The sequence below is a fragment of the Anolis carolinensis genome, unplaced genomic scaffold (genome assembly GCF_035594765.1).
Source record: "Anolis carolinensis isolate JA03-04 unplaced genomic scaffold, rAnoCar3.1.pri scaffold_14, whole genome shotgun sequence".
NCBI classification, from domain to species: domain Eukaryota; kingdom Metazoa; phylum Chordata; class Lepidosauria; order Squamata; family Dactyloidae; genus Anolis; species Anolis carolinensis.
In genome coordinates, this window is record NW_026943825.1 from 13,345,826 (window position 1) to 13,369,965 (window position 24,140).

Sequence of the window (24,140 nt, forward strand, 5' to 3'; positions counted from 1 at the left end):
CGAATTTAGCACCAAAATATCACGATATATTGAAAACATTGTCTACAAAAATCCGTTGGATAATCCAGAACGTTGGCTAAGCGAGTGTTGGATAAGTGAGACTCTACTGTAATAATAATTAATAGAGTAAAATAATAAATGTAACAATACCAATAATAATAGAGAAAAATAATAAATATACCATATACAGTAGAGTCTCACTTATCCAAGCTAAACGGGCTGGCAGAAGCTTGGATAAGCGAATATCTTGGATAATAAGGAGAGATTAAGGAAAAGCCTATTAAAGATCAAATTAGGTTATGTTTTTACAAATTAAGCACCAAAACATCATGTTATACAAATTTGACAGAAAAAGTAGTTCAATACGCAGTAATGTTATGTTTGTAATTACTGTATTTACAAATTTAGCACCAAAATATCCCGATATATTGAAAACATTGACTACAAAAATGGCTTGGATAAGCGAAGCTTGGATAAGTGAGACTCTACTGTAATAATAATTAATAGAGTAAAATAATAAATGTAACAGTACCAATAATAATAGAAAAATAATAAATATACCATATATATTTGAGTATAAGCCGACCTGAATATAAGCCCACCAGGACCCTCACCCAAGTATAAGCCGAGGAGGTTTTTTTTCAATCCTAAAAAAGGGCTGAAAAGCTAGGCTTATACTTGAGTATATACAGTAAACCCCAACAGACCTCACAACCTCTGAGGATGCCTGGCATAGATGTGGGTGAAACGTCAGGAGAGAATGCTTCTCGAGCATGACCGGAAAACTCACAGCAAAACCATATTTATAGTGTTCTCTCCTGTTAACCAAGTCTCTCTCAAACCTCTTGTTTCTTCAACCCATCCTGATGCTGCTAAAGGAAATGCCAACCGATCAGAGAAGGAAAAGGAAAAGAGCTAAATGGAAATCATCGGAATGGGATTCTAGTCTTAGGCCTAAACCTAGTTGGATACAATAGGAGGAAAATCACCCAAACGTGTGCTACAGACTTGCCGCGTGATGTGATCCGTTGATTTTACAGGATGTTTTATTGCGCAGGTACTGGAATAAAATAAAATCAGGCACAGGATCCTCCTTAAAAGTCAGTCTGCTCTGAGAAATAATGGCAGCTATCTGTCTTGGATGTGATAAATCCTCCTTTCCTCCCTTCTGTCTTTTCTAAAACTGTCTGATTTCTCCCTCCTGGCCAGATTCTTAGAATTCCTGAAGCAAGGCTTGAACTTGGGTTGTTTTGCCGGGTTTCTGTGACTCTAAACCAGGTATGAGCAAGCTTAGGACGTCCGGGTGTTTTGGACTTCAACTCCCACCATTCCTATCAGCCTCACCCGGATGGCTCAAGTTTGCCCATACTTGGCTCTAAATCACCGTAATAGGAGTTTTCTTGGCAATACTACTTCAAAGGCGAATGATTCAGTGTCTTGGTAGTCTTTTCCTGCCCGCACCTTTTGTGTTTTTCAAGGATCTGTTTTCGAAGTGGAGTATGGAAAGTTTCCCACTGTTTTTATCTGCCCTGACTTTACAAACTGTTCGTCAAAAATCGCTTTGTTATGACTCAGGTTTCTGTTGTTATTTTGCATTCGTTCGTCCTAGGCTTATTTGAGTCCCGTCTTCTTTCGTCGTTTTGTTTTTCTAGTTTTGCAGAATTGCAATTTATTTTCGGCAGTCGTGCTCCGCTGCTGCACCTATAATTCTATTTGAGACTCAAAACAACAGCTTTGCAAAAAAAAAAGGTCTGCAAATTCTTGGCAGTCCATCCCTCAAAAAATCCAGGTCCTGACACAACATCCATTTATGTTTCTTTAATCAGAGCATGAATGTAATTTTATACACAAGACTGAATAATTTTGTACATGAAACAAAGTCTGTTAACATCTGAGAGCACTGTATATACTCGAGTACAAGCCTAGTTTTTCAGCCCTGTTTTAGGGCTGAAAAAACTTCCCTCGGCTTATACCCGAGTGAGGATCCTGGCCGGCTTATATTCAGGTCAACTTATACTCAAGTAGATAGGTAATGAGAGTTGGACAATCTTATCTTATTCTTGTTATTATCTTAAATTACAGTTTTATGTACATATTCTAACATAGTTAAGCTACTGGTGCCTCAATTAATATAACTTTATTAATATTTATTTTTATTTTTGAAATTTACCAGTAGTTGCTGCTGCATTTCCCACCCTCATCTTATACTCGAATCTATACGTTTTCCCAGTTTTTGGTGGTAAAAATTAGGTGCCTTGGCTTATATTCGGGTCAGCTTATACTTGAGTATATAAAGTATATATATTTACACACATACATACATATAAAGCCCCTGGTGGCGCAGCGGATTAAACCACTAAGTTGCTGACCGAAAGGTTGGTGCTTCAAATCTGGGAAGCAGAATGAGCTCCCGCTATTAGCTCCAGCTTCTACTAACCTAGCAGTTTGAAAACATGCAAATGTGAGTAGATCAATAGATACTGCTTCTGCAGGAAGGTAACGGTGCGCTATGCAATGCTGGCCACAGGAGGTGTCTATGGACAACGCTGGCTCTTCGGCTTAGAAATGGATATGAGCATCAACCCCCAGAGTTGGACACGACTGGACTTAATGTCAGGGGAAAACCTTTACCTTTTTAATATATACATATACACATACACTACCTTGGGAACCCAGCGTTGCCTGGGTTATTTTAAAAAGTCAATTTTTAATTGTACAAAATGCATAAGGTTGTGGGTGAACTACAACTCACATCATGCCAGGTTAACCCCGAAAAGCTCCATCAGTACTTAAAGTTAGTTATGTTGGGCACATTTTCTCTAGATGCATCATCGGTGGGGTTCAGTGTGTTCTCTGGCTGTAGGGTAAACTACAACTCCCACCCTTTCAGTAGGTTCAGTTGGTCATGAGGGCGCTGTGTGCCAAGTTTGATCCAATTCCATCTTTGGTGGAGTTCAGAGTGCTCCTTGATTGCAGGTGAACTATAAATCCCAGTACTTACAACTCCAAAATGTCCCGGGCAATTCCCCTCAAATTTGGGCATATCTGGTATACATGCCAAGTTTGGTCCAGGTCCATCATTGTTTGGGTTCACAGTGCGTTCTGGATGTAGGTGAATTACAATTCCTCTAAATTCCTCCAAAGACCTCCAGTGTTTTTTGTTGGTCATGGGGGTTCTGTGTGCCAAGTTAGTGTTGGAAAAATGTCATCCTGCACTGCTTAAGTCTCTGGTTAGATAGGAAGCCAAGAAAAGAATTAAGGACACCTTCCCCAGTTCCATGCATGCTTTGATTAGGCTTTATTATTGTTTCCTCCGTCATGTCCTGTTTTGGTCAACCCCACCCTTTCATGCTTTAGAAATGTGATCTCTCCTAGGGCTTTGATGTAACTTCCCCCAATTTGGCCTTTGGAATGTTTATGGCCCTAGAGAAGAAGCAATCCAAGAGGCTTGGTCGCCATTCTTGCTTCCTGCTTTGTTCCAGAGAGAGGACGCACTCTGTCCGCTCCTATTTTTCAAGATGTAGCTATCTATACCTTTGTTATTTTGATCCGTCTATGCGTATTAGAACAGGATAGATTAGCTAGTTAGCTCCAAACCTTTTCTATCCATCAATGGATTTCTTTTTACCTCAATAAATGCTTTTAAACTTTAAAGCTAACTTTGCGATCCTTTGCCATCCTGAATACACAGAGGCTTTCCTAAACTCACACCACGTAAGTCTCACTGCTGCATTTTACTCTGCTATTTTAATGGGAATTTACCTCATAAAGGGGGTGATTAGAGCTTAACGGCTCGTCAATTCCAACAGTTAGTTCCAGGTCCATTGTTGGTGGAGTTCAGAGTGCTCTTACATTTCAGGTGAACTATACGTCTCAGGGACCTACAAGTCCTATAAATCATGGTGCATTCTCCTCAAACCTTTCTATTATGTTCAGTTGCTGATCAATTCCTCTGTTTGCTGTGTGCCGTAAAAAAAAATAGGAAAGGGTTATGGGAAAGGCAGAGAGTGGGGTCATGCAAATTTCACATAAGTAAAATAGAAAAACTGGGATACCTGTGGTGGTGGAAAAACAGAAAATCTAGGACGAAATTGTCCCCTTTATTATGAGTGGTGGTCAGTATGGTGTTTGTGGAGGACGTTGGCAGGGCTCTTGGACATGTTCATGGCGCTCGCTATAACCTGCAATGTCATTGGAAGGAAGGCCATTGGTGTCTCCTGAGTAGTGGGAGCTACAGCTTTTTGTGGGTGTGGGAGCCTGTCTGTGTAAATGCATCCCAGACACACATAAACATATATATTTTCAATTTTATTATGCGTATAGATAGATATCTCCCAATTAAACAATAATTTAACCTAATCTGTTTCATCTCCTGAATATTGTGTCTTAAATAAGGATTTTTATTTTGTTCTCACTGAACAAACATTGTACTGTTTGTTCATGAAATCCATAAAAAAGTCAGCCACAACTTGCCGTAGGTGACCTTCCTAGAGCTGCTTTATCTGATCTTGATGGAAACTGCAAACAGTCTTTCCCCGCTTATGCATTAGTGTTGCAAAGGTGATTTATGGCTCTGACGTCATGCATTTCAGAAATGCAATTTGGAGCTTTTTCCCCTGTTGTTATATTCCGGAGCCAAATGGGCCTTGAAGTTAATTCAATTGTGTTGGAGACCTGGGGATTGTTGCGTTTGCGTAATGGAAGCATTCACCAGGGCTTGACTTTGGCCATTTCTGGATTTGGTAATTGTCAGCAGTTGAGTCATTATTACCGTAAGAATTCGGCTCCGGGGCTTTGTCAGATGATGTCTCTGACTGTGTTCGACAACAGACGTCCTATATTGACATCTCTGACAGCTCGCCTGATGGAAGCCAGACTTTTTCTGATAATAATAATAATAATTTTATTCTTATACCCCCCTCCATCTCCCCAAAGGGACTCGGGGCGGCTTACATGGGGCCTTGCCCAGACACAACAATATAAAAGCATAAGCAAAACATTAAAACAAATTACTCAACAAAAAACATTAATATCGATAAAAACAGTCATAAAAGGTCAACATACAAAATAAAATGTTTAAAGACTTTTTTTGATTTGAAGCTGGGCGAAGGGACAGGCCCAGAAGGGTGTGCCAAGGCAGATGCAAAATTGCTGATGATTTGCCACTGCGGTTCCTATCCCTCGCTTTGTACAATTAAATCCCATTTCCTTAAGTGGAAGGGATGCCTGGCCTTTTGTAAAATTGGCCAGTATCTTGTGCCATTTTGATGCTGGTCCCTGCAAAAATTAAAAAGGGAATTTCTTAGTAGAGTTTGATACCAGCCTCCAGCCTATTCTCTGTGACTCCCATGCTTTATGTATCTGTGCTTCCCTTTAATTCACTTATTTATTTATGGCCATTTATGGTTGAAAACATGAGATTTGGTGAGTAAGATGCTGACAGATCAATAATAATAATAATAATAATAATATAATTATTATTATTGCTGACAGATCTATAATGATGATGATGATAAGTTATTATTTCTTATAACCCACCTCCCGAAGGGACTTGGGGTGGCTCACATGGGTACAAGCCCTAAAAACATCAGTTTGATATACAATTAAAACATAATACAAATTACAAAATTAAACATAGAAAACAATTATTTAAAACATCTAAAATGGAACACAACCATGTCAATTACGGAGCAAAGTGGAACTATTCAAGTTGCATGGAGAGGCAGGCTATGCATTCGTGGATATTATTATTATTATTATTATTATTATTATTATTATTATTATTATTCAGTGAGTTCTTGAAGTAGACCAGCAAGAAAAGGTACTTTAGCTTGCCCTTTGTTACTCCTTCGGGGCAGAAGAAACATGTCTCCACGAGGAATGCTTTGCTGAAATTACCATGGATATTAGCAAACCCCATCCAAATGATTTGGGCCAGAAGTTGTTCTAGAGTTGCCTGGAGGACTTAAAGAATTCCTAGAGAGAATATTTTTTGTTTGACCCAGGAGTATGTGTTGTGGATGATTATGATGATGACGACAACAATAATAGTAGTAGTAATAATAATAAGAACTGCCTTGTGTTGTCGAAGGCTTTCATGGCTGGAATCACTGGGATGCTCTGAGTTTACCTTGCTGTCTGGCCAAGTTCCAGAAGCATTCTCTCCTGACGTCTCACCCACATCTATGGCAGGCATCCTCAGAGGTGGTGAGGTTTGTTAGAAACTAGGCAATTGGGGTTTATATATCTGTGGAATAATGTCCACGGTGGGAGAAAGAAATCTTGTCTGTTTGAGGCAAGTGTGAATGTTGCAGTTGATCACCTTGATTCACACTGAATAGCCTTGCAGCTTCAAAATCTGACTACCGGTATTAAAAAAAAAACTCTAAAGTTAGGACAGTAAATGAAAGACAACACTCAAAAACAGGGGAATTCCAGACAAGAAACAGTCAGGGTCAGCTCAACTGTATTTACGAATTTAGCACCAAAATATCATGATGTATTGAAAACATTGACTACAAAAATGCCTTGGATAATCCAGAACGTTGGATAAGTGAGTCTCTACTGTAATACTAATACTATCCTAACATGGGTAACTATTAATCACAGTCGCCCGTATTAGATATTATTATTATTATTATTATTTTATTATGACACAGCAAACAAGATAGATATGCTGGATTTCGTATCACAAAATCACAAGTCGAACACTTCCCAAGTGTCTAGGACTGTGTGATGTATTTCCGGATGATGCGTGCAGATCCCAGTCGGGTGGCCTTTTGCAGCTGGCAGATCGTAATGTTGTCAATGTCTATTGTTTCCAAATGCCGGCTGAGATCTTTTGGCACGGCACCCAGTGTGCCCATCACCACCGGGACCACCTGCACTGGTTTCTGCCAGAGTCTTTGCAGTTCAATCTTGAGGTCCTGATAGCGGCTGAGTTTTTCCTGTTGTTTTTCGTCAATGCGCCAGCAGGCTGTTAGGAATTATGGGAGATGAAGTCCAAAACACATGGAGGGTCGAAGTTTGCCCATGCCTGATCTAGCCTCTGTTTTAAAAGTAAATAGCTGAAGCCATGTAAATTACTTCCATGGAGGAAGCATATTTGTATTGATTTTTGTGTTTGTTTTGCGCCCACTTCAGAAATTCCCTCAAGGATTACGCCAGAGATTAACTCAGCCCGGTCCGCATTCTGCAGCCGTGGCGTGTCAATGCCTTTCTTTTATTACTCCAGTATCTATAGCAGTAAATACCACACACACAGAGATAGCAAACACGTGCGATTCCATAACCACCCTATATAAGGAAGAAGGCAAGGGACGGTTTCCAATTTCGGGGAAGTTTCTGCCGATGAGTCACTCCCGAATGTCAGTGTCAACCGGTGCAAAGGTGCGAGGAGTACTGCAAGGAGCGACAGGTGTACAAAGACACACCCCACAATTGTGCTGAAGGACTCTTTTTAAAGAGATATAGAGTGTGATGTAATAATAATAACAGTAACTCTGACAGCAGGACAAGTACAGTGTACATGTAAGTGTGTGTGTATATAAGTACCGTATATATATTGAAATCCTTTGGAGATGGGACCTACCTGAATTTCAAGATGAAACTCATTTGTTTTCTGTAGACCTATAGACTTACTGTATATACAGTAGAGTCTCACTTATCCAAGCTAAACAGGCCGGCAGAAGCTTGGATAAGCGAATATCTTGGATAATAAGGAGGGATTAAGGAAAAGCCTATTAAACATCAAATTAGGTTGTGATTTTACAAATTAAGCACCAAAACATCATGTTACACAACAAATTGGACAGAAAAAGTAGTTCAATACGCCGTAATGCTACGTAGTAATTACTGTATTTACGAATTTAGCACCAAAATATCACGATATATTGAAAACATTGACTACAAAAATAGCTTGGATTATCTAGAGGCTTGGATAAGTGAGGCTTGGATAAGTGAGACTCTACTGTATATCATGATATTTCGGTGCGCAATTCGTAAATACAGTAATTACTCGTAGCATTACTGAGTATTGAACCACTTTTTCTGCCAGATTTGTTGTCTAACATGATGTTTTGGTGCTTAATTTGTAAAATCATAACCTAATTTGATGTTTAATAGGCCTTTCCTTAGTCCCTCCTTATTGTCCAAGATATTCGCTTATCCAAGCTTCTGCCGGCCCGTTTAGCTTGGATAAGTGAGACTCTACTGTACTTGTATTATTTTCCTGCATTTATTATTATTATTATTATTATTATTATTATTACATGTATTATTTTACTCTGTTATTATTAAAAGGATACATAAGCACATTTACATTGAAGAAGATGAGAATAATGATTTGATAAGAGTTGGACAGTCTTATCTTAAATTTGGGCTTTATGTAAATATTCAAAAACATTTAACCTAGTGATGCCTCAATTAATGTAATTTTATTAATACTGTATCTATTTTTATTTCTGAAATTTACCACCCTCAGCTTATACTGGAGTCAATGTTTTCCCAGTTTTTTTGTGGTAAAATTAGGTGCCTTGGCTTATATTCGGGTCGGCTTATACTTGAGTATATACGGTAGTTTGGAGGCCATTTTCATGAATAATATTTTGAATTGTTTTCTGAATGAAACAAAGTTTGTGTTCATTGAACGATCAGAAAACAAAGGTCTCCGGCACCCATGTGGACAATTTTGGGTTATGGAATATTTTGAAGATGCAATGTTCAACTTGTATTTGGTATTATTATATTTATTTTATTGCATTGGAAGTTGATAGCTGAACTGCGACTTAAGTTTGTGTGTATGTGTATATATGGGGGGGGGGGGGAGGAATTGCTGTACCTGAGATGTTTTTTTGTTGGAAATAGCAACTTTCTCAAGCCTTCACTAGTTGTTTGTTATGTATATAATTCAGATTGCTTACTGTATTATATGTGTGTATAGGTGTGTAGTTTTCCTTAATTCTTTGCTGTTTTTTTTAACAGCTGAGAAACCTAGTTGCCTTGCCTGAATGCTGGTGAATGCCATTTTCCCAAAAAGGTTACGACTCTAATGGGTCATGCTTTTTACCAAGAGGTCATGGCATCATTTTGCAAAAGGTTATGACTTCTAACAAGGCCATGCCTTTCCAAAGATCGTAAAATGTCCAAAAGGTTATGGGTATTTCCATTTTCCAAAATTATTTTTGTTTAACCTTGAGTTCTGCTTTTGTCCACTTTATGACTGATCTGGGATGTTAATAATAAATAGATGTTCTCTTTTCCTGGACAAAAAACCCCCTCCACGGTTCCCTCTGCTTTCTCTGTGGGTCTGCTTTGCATCTTCCTGAAATGCAAATATTTTGCAAAACTCACTCCGGAAGCATTGAATTCCTGGAGGATGAGCGACCAAATTGCACAGTTTGCATCATAGCAAGCTTAAAGAGTAAACTCTGGATTTTTCTGGATAGATTACATGGCTGTGTTGGGGCTGCGTATATCCTGAAATCCTAATTGTATACTGTAGCATTCTCTTGGTATTGTATATCAATCAATCTATTTATCTATCTCTAGACATCTATCTATACCAGGGGTCCTCAAACTTTTAAAGCAGAGGGCCGGTCCACAATCCTTCAGACCGTTGAAGGGCCGCATTATCATTTGGAAAAAAAAAATCCTATGCACACTGCACATGTCTTATTTGTAGTGCAAAACAACAATAACAATGAAAGAACAATACAATATTTAAAAAATGAAAACAATTTTAACCAACATAAACCTATCAGGCTTTCAATAGGAAGTGTGGGCATGATTCTGGCCAATGAGATAGTCAGGTTAATTCGGATAATAATACTAATAATAATAATAATAACTTTATTTTTATACCCCGCCTCTGTCTCCCCAAAGGGGACTCAGGGTGGCTTACATGGGGCCAAGCCCGAATAAAAACAACAGCAATATAAAACACAACAATAGACAAGAGACATGCACAATTATAAAAATTTAAACATTAGCCAATAAAAACAAATGACAAGAACTAATAAAAACATGGATTAAAACGGAGAGGTTGTAAAAGTAGACTGTTGTTGTTGTGTGCCTTTAAGTCATTTCAGACTCTGGGTGAGCCTAAGTCTAAAATTATTTATTTATTCATTTACTATATTTATTTACTACATTTATATCCCACCCTTCTCACCCCGAAGGGGACTCAGAACAGCTGTATGTACATACAATATATTATATTATTAGCATAGCACAATATTAGCATTATATTACTATATCGAACTATACCACTATACTGTAATATTATATGTAATATATAACATATAATTAATATTATTATATGGTAGTATTATTATGTATAAAATGATAATATTATTATCAATATCATATGTATATACAATATATTTTCTTATTAAAACTGATATAAAAATATTATGTTATAAATGAGGGCAGGGGCCAGGTAAATGGCCTTGGAGGGCCCCCGGGCCTTAGTTTGGGGACCCCTGATCTATACACATCTATTTATACACATAATAAAAGTGAAAATCTGTGTGTGTGTATGTGGCATGGGTGTTTGCTCAAACAGACAGCCTCCAGTCTCCACAAACAGGCTATAGTTCCCAGTGCTGAGGAGCCAACAAGTCACTCCCTCCCCGGACATTACAGGTTACAGCGAGCACATCCTTTCTCTCTTCATTTGCATGACCCTGCCCACTGCCTCTCCCTTAATCCTTTCCTAGCCTTTTCTATGGCACACAGCAAACGGGAATTGATCAGCAACTAGAGAGGTTTGGGGAGAATTCACTGTGACGTATAGGAGTTGTAGGGAGTTGTTGGAGTTATAGTTCACCTGTAAGTAAGTAAACTTTTATTACGGTCAATGACCAGCTCATATCAAGGGCACCCAGTCCCATACATCCATATGAAATCCGAGAGGTTATATACTTCAAAATTAATAAAACTCCTATAAAACTAAATCATTGACAAAATTTAAAATCTAGGCTAAAAACTTCAATATTAATATAAACCCTTATACAGTAGAGTCTCACTTATCCAACATAAACGGGCCGGCAAAACGTTGGATAAGCGAATATGTTGGATAATAAGGAGAGATTAAGGAGAAGCCTATTAAACATCAAATTAGGTTATGATTTTACAAATTAAGCACCAAAACATCATGTTATACAACAAATCTGGCAGAAAAAGTAGTTCAATACGCAGTAATGCTATGTAGTAATTACTGTATTTACGAATTTCGCACCAAAATATCATGATATATTGAAAACATTGACTACAAAAATGCGTTGGATAATCCAGAACATTGGATAAGTGAGTGTTGGATAAGTGAGACTCTACTGTACCTTAATTTAAACCCTTAATTTAAAATCTAGGCTAAAAACTTCAACATTAATAAAAACCATTATAAAATAGTTCACCTGCAATCTAAAAACACTCGGAACCCCACTAACGATGGACCTTCAACTAACTTGGCACACAAACCCAGCATGGCCAACTTTGTGTACTGCGTGGTTTGGGGGTGACACCTTGACATCCAGGAGTTATAGTTCACCCTTATTCAGAGAATACTGGACCAAACTTGGAACACAAATTCAACAAGGCCAACTGGGAATACTGGTAGACTTTGGGGGTGATTGACCTTTAACTCTGGGAGTTCACCTGTATTCTGTGAGCCCTCTGAACCCCACCAGTGATGGATCTGGACCAAACTTGACACAGAGACCCAACGCTGCCAACTTTGCATACTGATGGATTTTGGGGTGATTGACCTTGATATCAGAGAGTTATAGTTCACCCATATTCAGAGAACACTAAACCCAGCAAGTGACAGATCTGGACCAAACATGGCAAACAGACTCAACATGTCCTACTGCAAATACTGGCAGGGTTTGGGGGTGATTGCCCTGGGAATCTGGGAGTTGTAGTTCACCTTTATCCATAGAGCAGTGAACCCAGCCAACAATGGATCTGGACCAAACTTATGTGGTATTACCTATTACCTAACATCCCAAAACAAACAATGCCTTGTTCTAATAACCCAGGCATGACTGGGTCCCCAAACTAGTATACATATAAAAGTCAAAGTATAATAATAATACATTAGAGTCTCACTTACCCAAAACTCACTTATCCAACGTTCTGGATTATCCAACGCATTTTTGTAGTCAATGTTTTCAATATATCGTGATATTTTGGTGCTAAATTCGTAAGTACAGTAATTAAAACATAACATTACTGCATATTGAACTACTTTTTCTGTCAAATTTGTTCTATAACATGATGTTTTTGTGCTTAATTTGTAAAATCATAACCTAATTTGATGTTTAATAGGATTTTCCTTAATCCCTCCTTATTATCCAAGATATTTGCTTATCCAAGCTTCTGCCGGCCCGTTTAGCTTGGATAAGTGAGACTCTACTGTATTACCTATTACCTAACATCCCAAAACAAACAATGCCTTGTTCTAATAACCCAGGCATGACTGGGTCCCCAAACTAGTATATATATAAAAGTCAAAGTATAATAATAATACAGTAGAGTCTCACTTATCCAATACTCACTTATCCAACGTTCTGGATTATCCAACGCATTTTTGTAGTCAATGTTTTCAATACATCGTGATATTTTGGTGCCAAGTTCGTAAATATAGTAATTTCTACATAGCATTACTGTGTATTGAACTACTTTTTCTGTCAAATTTGTGGTATAACATGTTTTGGTGCTTAATTTGTAAAAGCATAACCTAATTCGATGTTTAATAGGCTTTTCCTTAATCCCTCCTTATTATCCAACATATTCGCTTATCCAAGGTTCTGCCAGCCCATTTAGCTTGGATAAGTGTGATATTGGAAAGTGTTCGATTTGTGATTTTGTGATACGAAATCCAGCATATATACAGTAGGGTCTCACTAATCCAAGCCTCACTTATCCAAGCGTCTGGATAATCCAAGCCATTTTTGTAGTCAATGTTTTCAATATATCGTGATATTTTGGTGCTAAATTCGCAAATACAGTAATTACAACATAACATTACTGCGTATTGAACTACTTTTTCTGTCAAATCTGTTGCATAACTTGATGTTTTGGTGCTTAATTTGTAAAATCATAACCTAATTTGATGTTTAATAGGCTTTTCCTTAATCCCTCCTTATTATCCAAGATACTCGTTTATCCAAGGTTCTGCCGGCCCGTTTAGCTTGGATAAGTGAGACTCTACTGTATCTCGTTTTCTGTGTCATACTATGTCTTTGTGTCAATAATAATAATAATAATATCCAAAGGAACTCGGGGTGGCTTACAAATAGCACACAATGGTGCCACACAACATATAATATAGTATATCAACATTAAAACCAATAATATTTTTAAAGCCAGACATATAAAATTAGCAAGAGTCATAGAGTCAAAATCTGGCAAAGTATGGGTTAAAAAACCCATGCAGTCAAAGGATAGTAGGCTGGCTATATAGTAGTATGTATGTTTGTTGGTTTGTCTGTTTGTGCTACAAAGGCTCCTGCATGGTTTGATGGATCTGGACCAAACTTGGCACACAGATCCACAGATGTTCAACTCCCAGAAATCCTATCAGCTGGTAAACTGGCTGGGATTTCTGGGAGTTATAGGCCAAAACACCTGGGGATCCACAGGTTGAGAACCACTGAGATAGATATTCTGTTTGTTGTCTGTTGAGCAATGAATCCCACGTGTTTTGCAATTTCCCCGTCTAGGGGTGGCATTGTTTCTGTTTGGACTCGGGCAAATTACCGTCTATTAAGCCTGTGAGCCCAACCTGTCCTAATTGTGGCCCCAAAGGCATGGAAGTGGGGCCGCTCGGAAGTACGTTGATGGCGGGGCATGTTCTCAATCTAAATTGGTACTATTGTGCCTGTCAACAACATAGGTGTGTTCCTGAGTGTTAATTTGGGACCAGAGGCAGAAGTCGTGTGGAATCTGCATTTGTGTACTTCTTGCATTGAGATGGTTCACACTTTGACGCAATGGAAGTAAATGTGGTGCAAAACAATACGATTAAAATGTAGATCAAAAATGCTGGAAGTGTAAACTACGTGAAGGGTCGTATTATCACCTGTGGTGGACATATGGAAAAACTGGTGAATTCTGGAGATTAATACACACTGAATGTAAAAAAAATACTAAAAAAAAAGACTTCCCAATGAAACCTGAAATTTATCTCTTAGGAATGTTTGACTTTGATTTTTTTGGTGATCTGAATACAGACAAGTTACAGTAGAGTCTCACTTATCCAACATAAATGGGCCGGCAGAACGTTGGATAAGCGAATATGTTGGATAATAAGGAGAGATTAAGAAAAACCTATTAAACATCAAAATAGGTTATGATTCTACAAATTAAGCACCAAACCATCATGTTATACAACAAATTTGACAGAAAAAATAGTTCATTACACATTCATGCTATGTAGTAATTACTGTATTTACGAATTTAGCACCAAAATATCACGATATATTGAAAACATTGACTACAAAAATGCATTGGATAATCCAGAACGTTGGATAAGCAAGTGTTGGATAAGTGAGACTCTACTGTATTTACATTTTTTACGACGGCTGCCCGAATTATGTTTGTTAAGCTTTGGAAACAAGATGTAATCCCCACTAAGAGACAATGGATAGATAAAATTATGGAAATAAAAGACATGGATAAATTAACATATATGTTAAAACAGAGTAATGGAAAAGGAATTAAGATGACTGATAGGACAATGTTTGAGAGCAAGATAAAGACAAATGCAAAATAAATGAAAGAAAACAGGAAGAATAATGGAAGATAGAAGTAAAGTTTTTTCTTACTCATACTTTTTTTGAGATGTATAGAAATGTGACAACTTTGGGATAAAGGAAAATGAACGGAAGTCAAGTATTATTATTATTTATATATATTTTTGTTTTGTTTTTTCCTTTAGATATTTTATATATACTTTTTTTTCTTCCTTTGTGGTGGTGGGTGGGTAGGGAGGGATACTGTGGGCTCTCTTTCTTTTTTTCTTTGCTTTCCTATCAGAATATGTTCTCACTCTTTCACTGTACACGTTTAGAAAATTGCAATAAAAATCATTTAATAATAATAAAAAAAACAATACGATTAACAGCACCTTTCTTCCTCCCTTTTAGGACAGTGTGAAAATATTACGGTTGACCCTCCAGAATGACCTTCCTGGAGACAGACGGGAGCAAGCAAAGCCAAAGGTAGGTTTATGATCTGTGTGCATCCATAAAAAGAGGCACATGGTGCATCTACACCAGGCATGGGCAAACTTGGGCCCTCCAGGTGTTGGGCCCTCCAGACACAGTAAAACACAGCAAATGAGATATACTGTATATACTTGAGTATAAGCCTAGTTTTTCAGTCCTTTTTTAGGGCTGAAAAAGCTCCCCTCGGCTTATACTTGAGTGAGAGTCCTGGCTGGCTTCTATTCAGGTCGGCTTATACCTGAGTATATAGGTATTCAGAATTGGACAGTCTTACCTTATTAAAGTCTTATTATTATCTTAAATTACAGATTTATATAAATATTCAAAAACATTTAACCTACTGATGCCTCAAATAATGTAATTTTATTAAGATCTAATTTTTTTTTGAATTTGACCCGTAGCTGCTGCATTTCCCACCCTCTTCTTATACTTGAGTCAATATTTTTTCCTAGTTTTTGTGGTAAAATTAGGTGCCTCGGCTTATATTCGGGTCGGCTTATACTCGAGTATATATGGCATATGCTGCACGCATCATCCGAAAATAAATTACACAGTTCTAAACACTTGGGAAGTGTTCAACTTGTGATTTTGTGATACGAAATCGAAATCCACGATATTATTATTTTTATTATCTTTTCAGTGAAGGAATATTGTTGACGAGTCTCCAATAATAAAAGGCCAGGCATGTTTTGACATTATCAATTGGGAAGAACTGGAAAATTATAGGAACTTAATATTGGCAGACAATTTAGGGTAAAAATTGCTTACCTGGTTTTCCTCATTTCCTGTACCTTGGGAGTGAAGAGGAGACATGTGTGCCTGTCTCGTATCTCTAACAACAACAATAACACTTTATTTATATTCCACCCTTCTCCCCAAAGGGACTTGGAGTGGATTACAGCATCTGTAAACAGAAACAGACAAACATTCAGTGCCTTGTTACATGACATACAATGAGACACAGACAAAGGCTTCTCCTTTCATTTCCGGCTCTGGAGATGGTACTCGTCTCCAATTCTTGGGGAGGTGCTCTTTCTCTATTTCCAAGCTGAAGAACCTGCATTCCTGCACAGCTCCTGGTTGTGTGGCCGGCATGATTGATGGAGCGTCTTTTTGCCTTTTCCTGCCAGAGCAGTACCTATTTATCTACTCACATTTGCATGTTTTCAAACTCCTAGTGTAAAGAGCTATGAACGTCTAAAGTTCTTTCAGGCAGGTGGAAATCTTTTTTATCCCACCGCTGCCACCAAATCGTAAAGATCTAATAACGCTGCCACCACTTTGTAAGGATGCAACCACCAAAGACTTAGGGAGGAGACCTTTTACCTTTTTCTTCTTCTTCTTATTCACTTTAGATGGTAACGTAACTCGGTTTATAATATATGTGACAGAGGCTTAGATGTTGGAAGAACAATAACAAGTTTATTCAGGCACAGAGCTTAGTGGTTACAATGTTGTTCTCACTTAGAGGTATTTTTATTAACAGTTACAATGCTAGAATAAGATGAGTCAAACTCCCTAAAGGGTCACTTATTTTACTTAAAGTAGTTAGAACTTCTTTCTCTGCTACTTTTAAACCACAGTCACCCCTGTGATATATGAACACAGATTCTCTGTTCCTTACCAGGACACAGACTATATTAAATAAGTCACCAAACTTATTTTAAACCGACTCAAAATGAACAATTGAGTCCCCTTGATCTCCTCAACTTAGGATCAATCTTCCCTGTGCCTCATCAGAGCGCAGACTGACTCTCTTTTTTAAACTCTGCACTTCTTCAGCAAAACGGCAGTTGGCTCTGCCTACTTCTCCATGGCAACCAGCCTCTGAGTGCTGAGATGCAATAACTGTCATACTTACCCTTTTTAAAACACAAACACACAATTAACCATGACATCTGTAAACCAAAAATTCGTACTTCATTACAGCTAGGTTGGCAGGGGAATGAGCGCCCGCTATAAGCCTCAGCTTCTGCCAACCTAGCAGTTCAAAAACATGCAAAATGTAAGTAGATCAATAGGTACCGCTCCAGCGGAAAGTTAATGGTGCTCCACGCAGTCATGCTGGCCACATGACCTTGGGGGTGTCTATGGACAACACCAGCTCTTAGAAATGGAGATGAGCGCCAATCCTCTCCTCTCTTTGTAGCCCATAGGACGCGCTTTCGCCATGGTGGCCAACCGACCCTCAAGCAGCCGCACATTGGCCTCCGAATGCATCAAGTCCAGCAACGGGGACGAAGAAATCATCAAGGTGAGTTGGAATCCTAGAACTGGCCAAGGCACCAAGGACCACTTAGTCTGCCATTTAGGAAGGAAAAGCACAATCAAACCCCTCCCAACAGATGGCCATGCAGCCTCATAGACATTAGCCAGTTCATGGAAAAATAGGGCTAAGGAATCAAGGTCTTCTAGGGTTGGAAGGAGATCCCCAGGGCCCACTCAGTCTTCTAGACAGGAAGACACCATCAAAGCCCTCCTGACAGATGGCCATCTAGCCTCATAGACATTAGCCAGTCCGTGGAAAAATAGGGCTATAGAATTAAGTTCTTCTAGCATTGGAAGCAGATCCCCAGGGTCCATCTAGTCTTCAAGATGGGAAAGCCCTCCTGACAGATGACCATCCAGCCTCATAGACATTAGACAGTCTGTGGAAAAATAGGGCTATAGAATCAAGGACTTCTAAAGTTGGAAGGAGACCCAGGACCCACCCAGTCTTCTAGATGGGAAAACACCATCAAAGCCCTCCTGACAGATGGCCATCCAGCCTCATAGACATTAGACAGTCCGTGGAAAAATAGGGCTATAGAATTAAGGTCTTCTAGCGTTGGAAGGAGATTCTCAGGGCCCAAATAGTCTTCTAGGTAGGAAGACACAAACAAGCCCTCCTGACAGATGGCCATCCAGCCTCATAGACATTAGCAGTTCGTGGAAAAATAGGGCTATAGAATCAAGGACTTCTAAAGTTGGAAGGAGATCCCCAGGGCCCAAATAGTCTTCTAGGTAGGAAGACACAAACAAAGCCCTCCTGACAGATGGCCATCCAGCCTCATACATATTAGCAAGTTCATTGAAAAATAAAGCTATAGAATTAAGGTCTTCTAGCGTTGGAAGGAGATCCCCAGGGCCCACCCAGTCTGCTAGTCAGGAGGACACAATCAAAGCCCTCCTGATAGAGGGCCATCTAGCCTCTAATTAAAAACCTCCAGAGAAAGGAGACTTCACAACACTCCCAGGAGCATATTCCACTGTCAAAAAGTTTTTACCTTTAAGAGGGTCTTCCTATTATTATTATTATTATTATTATTATTATTATTATTATTATTATTATATATACACTCCGTGTCAGAATTAATTGGTTGATTGACTGATGTAAATATGCATGTATACATGAAAATTATTGTTACCTGACTATATCTGCTATGATTTGTTGTTCTGTTATGTACCATAACTATAATAAACTGTTTACACCCCCCAAAAAGGAAAAAAAGTGGGAGAAAAGTGCTATAATTCTGTTGTGCGAACAGGTTGAAATTAAATCAATGAAAGACTGGCACACTATATAATCTATGAATATCTACACACACACACACACATACTGTAGAGTCTCGCTTATCCAACCTTCACTTATCCAACGTTCTGTATTATCCAACACAGTCTTCCTTTTAGTAGTCAGTGTTTTGTAGTCAATGTTTTCAATACATTGCAATGTTTTGTTGCTAAATTCGTAAATACAGTAATTACTACATAACATTACTGTGTATTGAACTGCTTTTTTCTGTTAATCTGGTGTAAAACATTATGTTTTGGTGCTTAATTTGTAAAATCATAACGCAATTTGATGTTTAATAGGCTTTTCCTTAATCCCTCCTTATTATCCAACATTTTTGCTTATCCAACGTTCTTCTGGCCCGTTTATGTTGGATAAATGAGACTCTACTCTGTGTGTGTGTGTGTGTGTGTATATAATGGTAAAGGTTTCCCCTGACGTTAAGTCCGGTTGTGCCTGACTCTGGGTGTTGGTGCTCATCTCCATTTCTAAGCCAAAGAGCTGGCGTTGTCCGTAGACACCTCCAAGGTCATGTGGCCACTGGCATGACTGCATGGAGCGTCATTACCTTCCCACTGGAGCGGTACCTATTGATCTACTCACATTGGCATGTTTTCGAACTGCTAGGTTGGCAGGAGCTGGAGCTAACAGCGGGCGCTCACGCCGTTCCCGGGGTTTGAACCTGGGACCTTTCGGTCTGCAAGTTCAGCAGCTCAGTAGAGTCTCACTATATACAGTAGAGTCTCACTTATCCAAGCTAAACGGGCCAGTAGAAGCTTGGATAAGCGAATATCTTGGATAATAAGGAGGGATTAAGGAAAAGCCTATTAAACATCAAATTAGGTTATGATTTTACAAATTAAGCACCAAAACATCATGTTATACAACAAATTTGACAGAAAAAGTAGTTCAATACGCAGTAATGCTATGTTGTAATTACTGTATTTACGAATTTAGCACCAAAATATCACAATATATTGAAAACATTGACTACAAATTGGCTTGGATAATCCAGAGGCTTGGATAAGCGAGGCTTGGATAAGTGAAACTCTACTGTGTGTGTGTGTGTGTGTATATATATATATAAATATTTTATATATATATATATATATATATAAAATTTAGGAAGTTCTTCCTAAAGTTTAAGTGGAATCTCTTTTTCTGCTGTTGAAATCCCTGGCTCCATAGTGTCCTAGGTTTTTAAGCAGGGGCTGGATGGCCATCTGTCAGGAGTGACTGAATTGTGTCTTCCTGCCTGACACAAGGGTCAGTACCAATACCAATGACTAGACGGCCCTTGGGGTGAGATTCTATGACTCAAGGCATCCTCAGACCTTTTCGTTCAGGTTATGGAAACCTATTTGTTCACACACATGTTGCTATTTCTGAGCAGCAGCGTCTGGGCCGCAATCCCTTTTTTTGGAGCCTGGGGCCTGTCCCGTCTCGTTCGGGGCTGGGTCCTCTTGCGAGCTCTCCCTTGATGTTGTGGTTTTGCCTCTGACTCAGGTGTACCTCAAAGCCCGGGCCGAGGACAAGGCCAAGCACGAAAAGGGCCTCCACCGCTTGAAGAGTGACAGCAGTCAACCCCAAGAGGTAAGGATCTACTTTTTGCAGCTGGGATGACGTGTGTTGGCAAGGAGACAAAACGCAGATAGAAACTGAGTCCCGTTTGGCACCACTTGAACTACAGTGGCTCAACGGTAGAGAATTCTGGGGTTTGTAGTCTGGTGAGGCACCTGCCCAAAACTACAACTTCTGTGATTTCATAGTTGTTGTCTATTGTTGTGTTTTATACTGCTACTGTTTTTATTCGGGCTTGGCCCCATGTAAGCCGCCCTGAGTCCCCTCCGGGGAGATAGAGGCGGGGTATAAAAATAAAGTTATTATTATTATTATTATTATTATAGCATTGAGCCGAGTGGTACCAAACTGCAATAAGTCTGTAATGTAAAAAAGGTAAAGGTTTCCCCTGACGTTAAGTCCAGTCATATCTGACTCTGGGGGTTGGTACTCATCTCCATTTCTAAGCCAAAGAGCCGGCGTTGTCCATAGACACCTCCAGGTCATGTGGCATGACTGCATGGAGCGCTGTTACCTTCCCACCGGAGTGGTACCTATTGATCTACTCACATTTGCATGTTTTCGAACTGCTAGGTTGGTAGGAGCTGGGGCTAACAGCAGGCGCTCACTCCGCTCCCGGAATTTGAACCTGGGACCTTTCGGTCTGCAAGTTCAGCAGCTCAGTGCTTTAACACACTTCACCACTGGGGCTCCTTTTTAACCCATACTTTGCCATATTTTGACTCTATGACTCTTGCTAATTTTATATGTCTGGCTTTAAATATGTTATTGGTTTTAATGTTGACATACTATTTTATATGTTGTGTGCTATGTGTAAGCCGCCCCGAGTTCCTTTGGATATTATTATTATTATTATTGACACAAAGACATAGTATGACACAAAATGAGAGATATATGCTGGATTTTGCACTTCGCCACCGGGGCTCCTCGAGCCGAGTGGTACCAAACTGCAATAAGTCTATTGCAGGGGTCCCCAAACTATGGCCCGGGGGCCACATGCAGCCCATTAAAGCCATTTATCCGGCCCCCACAGCGGCAGCTCCCTCCTCCGTCGGGGAAGGCACCTCCTCCTTTGCTTGTTTGTAATGTTATTTTAATTAATATTTAATTAATAATTAATTATTAAGGGGTGCTTTGCTAGTGCTTTTGGTGCACAAAGGCAGAAGGGGGTTGAGACTAAATGGCCCAAGGGGTCTCTTCCAACCCTCCTTATTATTATTATTATTATTATTATTATTATTATTATTAATAATAATATTGTTGACACAAAGACACAGTATAACACATCAAACGAGATATATATGCTGGATTCACAGCACAGGTCAACCACTTCCTAAGCATTTAGGACTGTGTGATGTATTATTATTATTATTATTATTATTATTATTAGTATGCCACAGCAAACAAGATAGATATCCTGGATTTTGTATCACAAAATCACAAGTCAAACACTTCCCAAGCATTTAGGACTGTGTGAGGATAGTGGCAAAGATGGCAGCAGCGAGGGGAACAGGTGAGCGCACGAGCAACCGTTTAGGAGGGGTGTGGGGCGCGTGAGGGCCGTGTACTGCGCATGCGCAGATGGCTTTTTATTGTTTTTTTGGGTTTTTTGGGCCATGGTTCCGTCCTTGATGTTTGGTTTTGTTGTCGGAACCTAGGGGCAAGGATGGTGGGTTGTGTGGCCAAGTTTTGTGGTTCTGGGTCATGTAGTTTTGTTGCCTACTTCTAGGTAAAAAGTTCAGAACATTTATAGATAGATAGATTGGTATATTGACACAGGAGACATGGTGGAATGGTGAAGTGTCAGGAGAGAATGCTTCTGGAACATGGCCATGCAGCTCGGAAAATGTACAGCAACCCAGTGATTCCGGCCATGAAAGCCTTTGACAACACAATAATTATTGTATTACCCGCCTCTCCTTGGGTATCCTGGAATTAAACCGAGAGCGAAGCATAGCATTAACCAGTTTATTTTTTAAAAATTCACCATGGACGTGTCAATGTTGGGTAACTTGGCAGCCTGGGAACATTCGGGCAAGTTGCAAAATGCCAACCTTGGCTCCCAAGATGGTGTTCCAACTTGGCAAGGAACGGCTTTCGCCTCCCTGGCACCAGGCTTTCACTCCGGGAGCTTTGGTGACTCAACGTCTGCTCAATGCAAATCCCTGATTATTTTATTAGATGGAAGGCATCGGGAAGAAACGCTCTCCCTTCCTCCTATTGTCTTTCCTATTTATTTTATTTATTTATTTGCGGCATTTATATTCCGTCCTTCTCACCCCAAAGGGGACTCAGGGCGGCTTACAAGTTATATATACATACAATCTATATATATATAAGGGTAATGAAATTTCAGCCTAGGACAAAACAACAAAACTACACATCCCAGAAACACTAAACTTGGCAGCACAACCCCTCATCCATGCCTCTACGTTCATACAACAAAAAGAAAAGAAAAATAAAGTCCTAATTAGAGGGAGAGGAAGAATTGTTTTTAACCAATTGCTGCCAGTTAGAAGGCTAAGCTCCGCCCACTTGGTCTCCTAGCAACCCACTCATCCCAGGGGACAGGCAGAGTTAGGCCTCACTTAGGCCTCTTCCACACTGCCTATAAAATACAGATTATCTGATTTTAACTGAATTATATGGCAGTGTAGACTCAAGGCCCTTCCACACAGCTATATAACCCATTTATAATGGACTTATATAACTATACTAGCTTGGGGACCCGGCGATGCCCGGGTCATTTGAGAATGGTATTAATTGTCTTTTAATGTTATGTATTCTGTTTGGAGTGGGTAAACTACAATTCCCAGAATCGTGGCTGAATCCTCCCCAAACCCTGGCAGTATTATAAGTTGGCCATTTTGGGCGTGTATACCGGATGTGGTGCAGTACTCTGTGGATGGGGGTGAACTACTGCAATTTCCAGATTCCTGGGGCAATTGCCCCGAAATATCTATCAGTATCCACAGCAGGCAATATTCAGTCTGTGTGCCAAGTTTGGTCTAGATTCGTCATTGGCTGGGTTCAGTGGTCTTTGGATGGAGGTGAACTACAACTTGCAAAATCAAGGGCCCTTCCCACAAATACCTGCAGTATGTTTAGTAGGTCATGAGGCTTCTCTGTGTGAAGTGTGGTCCTAGTGCATTGTCGGTGGGGGTCAGTGTTTATCTGGCTGCAGGTGAACTATAACTCCCTTTCCCCCAAACTTGTCCAATATGTTGTATTGGTTATGGGGGCTCTGTGTGCTAAGTGTGATGCTCATTCATTGCAGGTGAACTATAAATCCCAGTACCTACTACTCCTCAACTTCCAGTCCAGTTCCCCTCCAAACCCACCAGTAGTCAAATCTGGGCATATCGGGTCTGCATGGCAAGTTTGGCTCAGAGCCATAATTGTTTGGGTTCATAGCATTCTGGGTGTAGGTGAACTACAACTCCTGTATATTCCCCAGTAGGAGTGACAGGGCTCTGACTTGATGTGGGGTGAACTACAACTTCCACCATGTGGAGTCAGTCCCTAAATTCCTCCAGTAAGTTTAGTTGGAGCTCAGTTCTGCTCTGTTTGTTGTGCAGAGAGATTGGAAAGGAAAGGACAGTGGGCGGGGTCATGCAAATTCCACAGCAATGGAGAACCCTGGGATGCCTGCCTGTGGTGGAAGAAAAAGCAAAATCTAGGATGAAATGGTCCCCAAATAAAAGCATTCCTTGGGTGGTGGGCCGTAGTGTTTGGGAAGGACATTGGCAGGGGCTGGGCTGCATGTTCATGGCGCTCGC

At 39.7% G+C, this 24,140-nt stretch overlaps 1 protein-coding gene across 1 annotated transcript in view; it reads left to right on the forward strand.

The window, feature by feature from the left end:
- Window positions 1–24,140, forward strand: part of tuft1 (tuftelin 1) — a 68,235-nt gene that overhangs the window by 19,304 nt on the left and 24,791 nt on the right. The window contains exons 2-4 of the mRNA XM_062965299.1: window positions 15,150–15,224; window positions 17,380–17,484; window positions 20,287–20,373. Of these exons, the coding sequence (XP_062821369.1) occupies window positions 15,150–15,224; window positions 17,380–17,484; window positions 20,287–20,373 (267 nt within the window). The remainder of the gene's footprint in view (window positions 1–15,149; window positions 15,225–17,379; window positions 17,485–20,286; window positions 20,374–24,140) is intronic.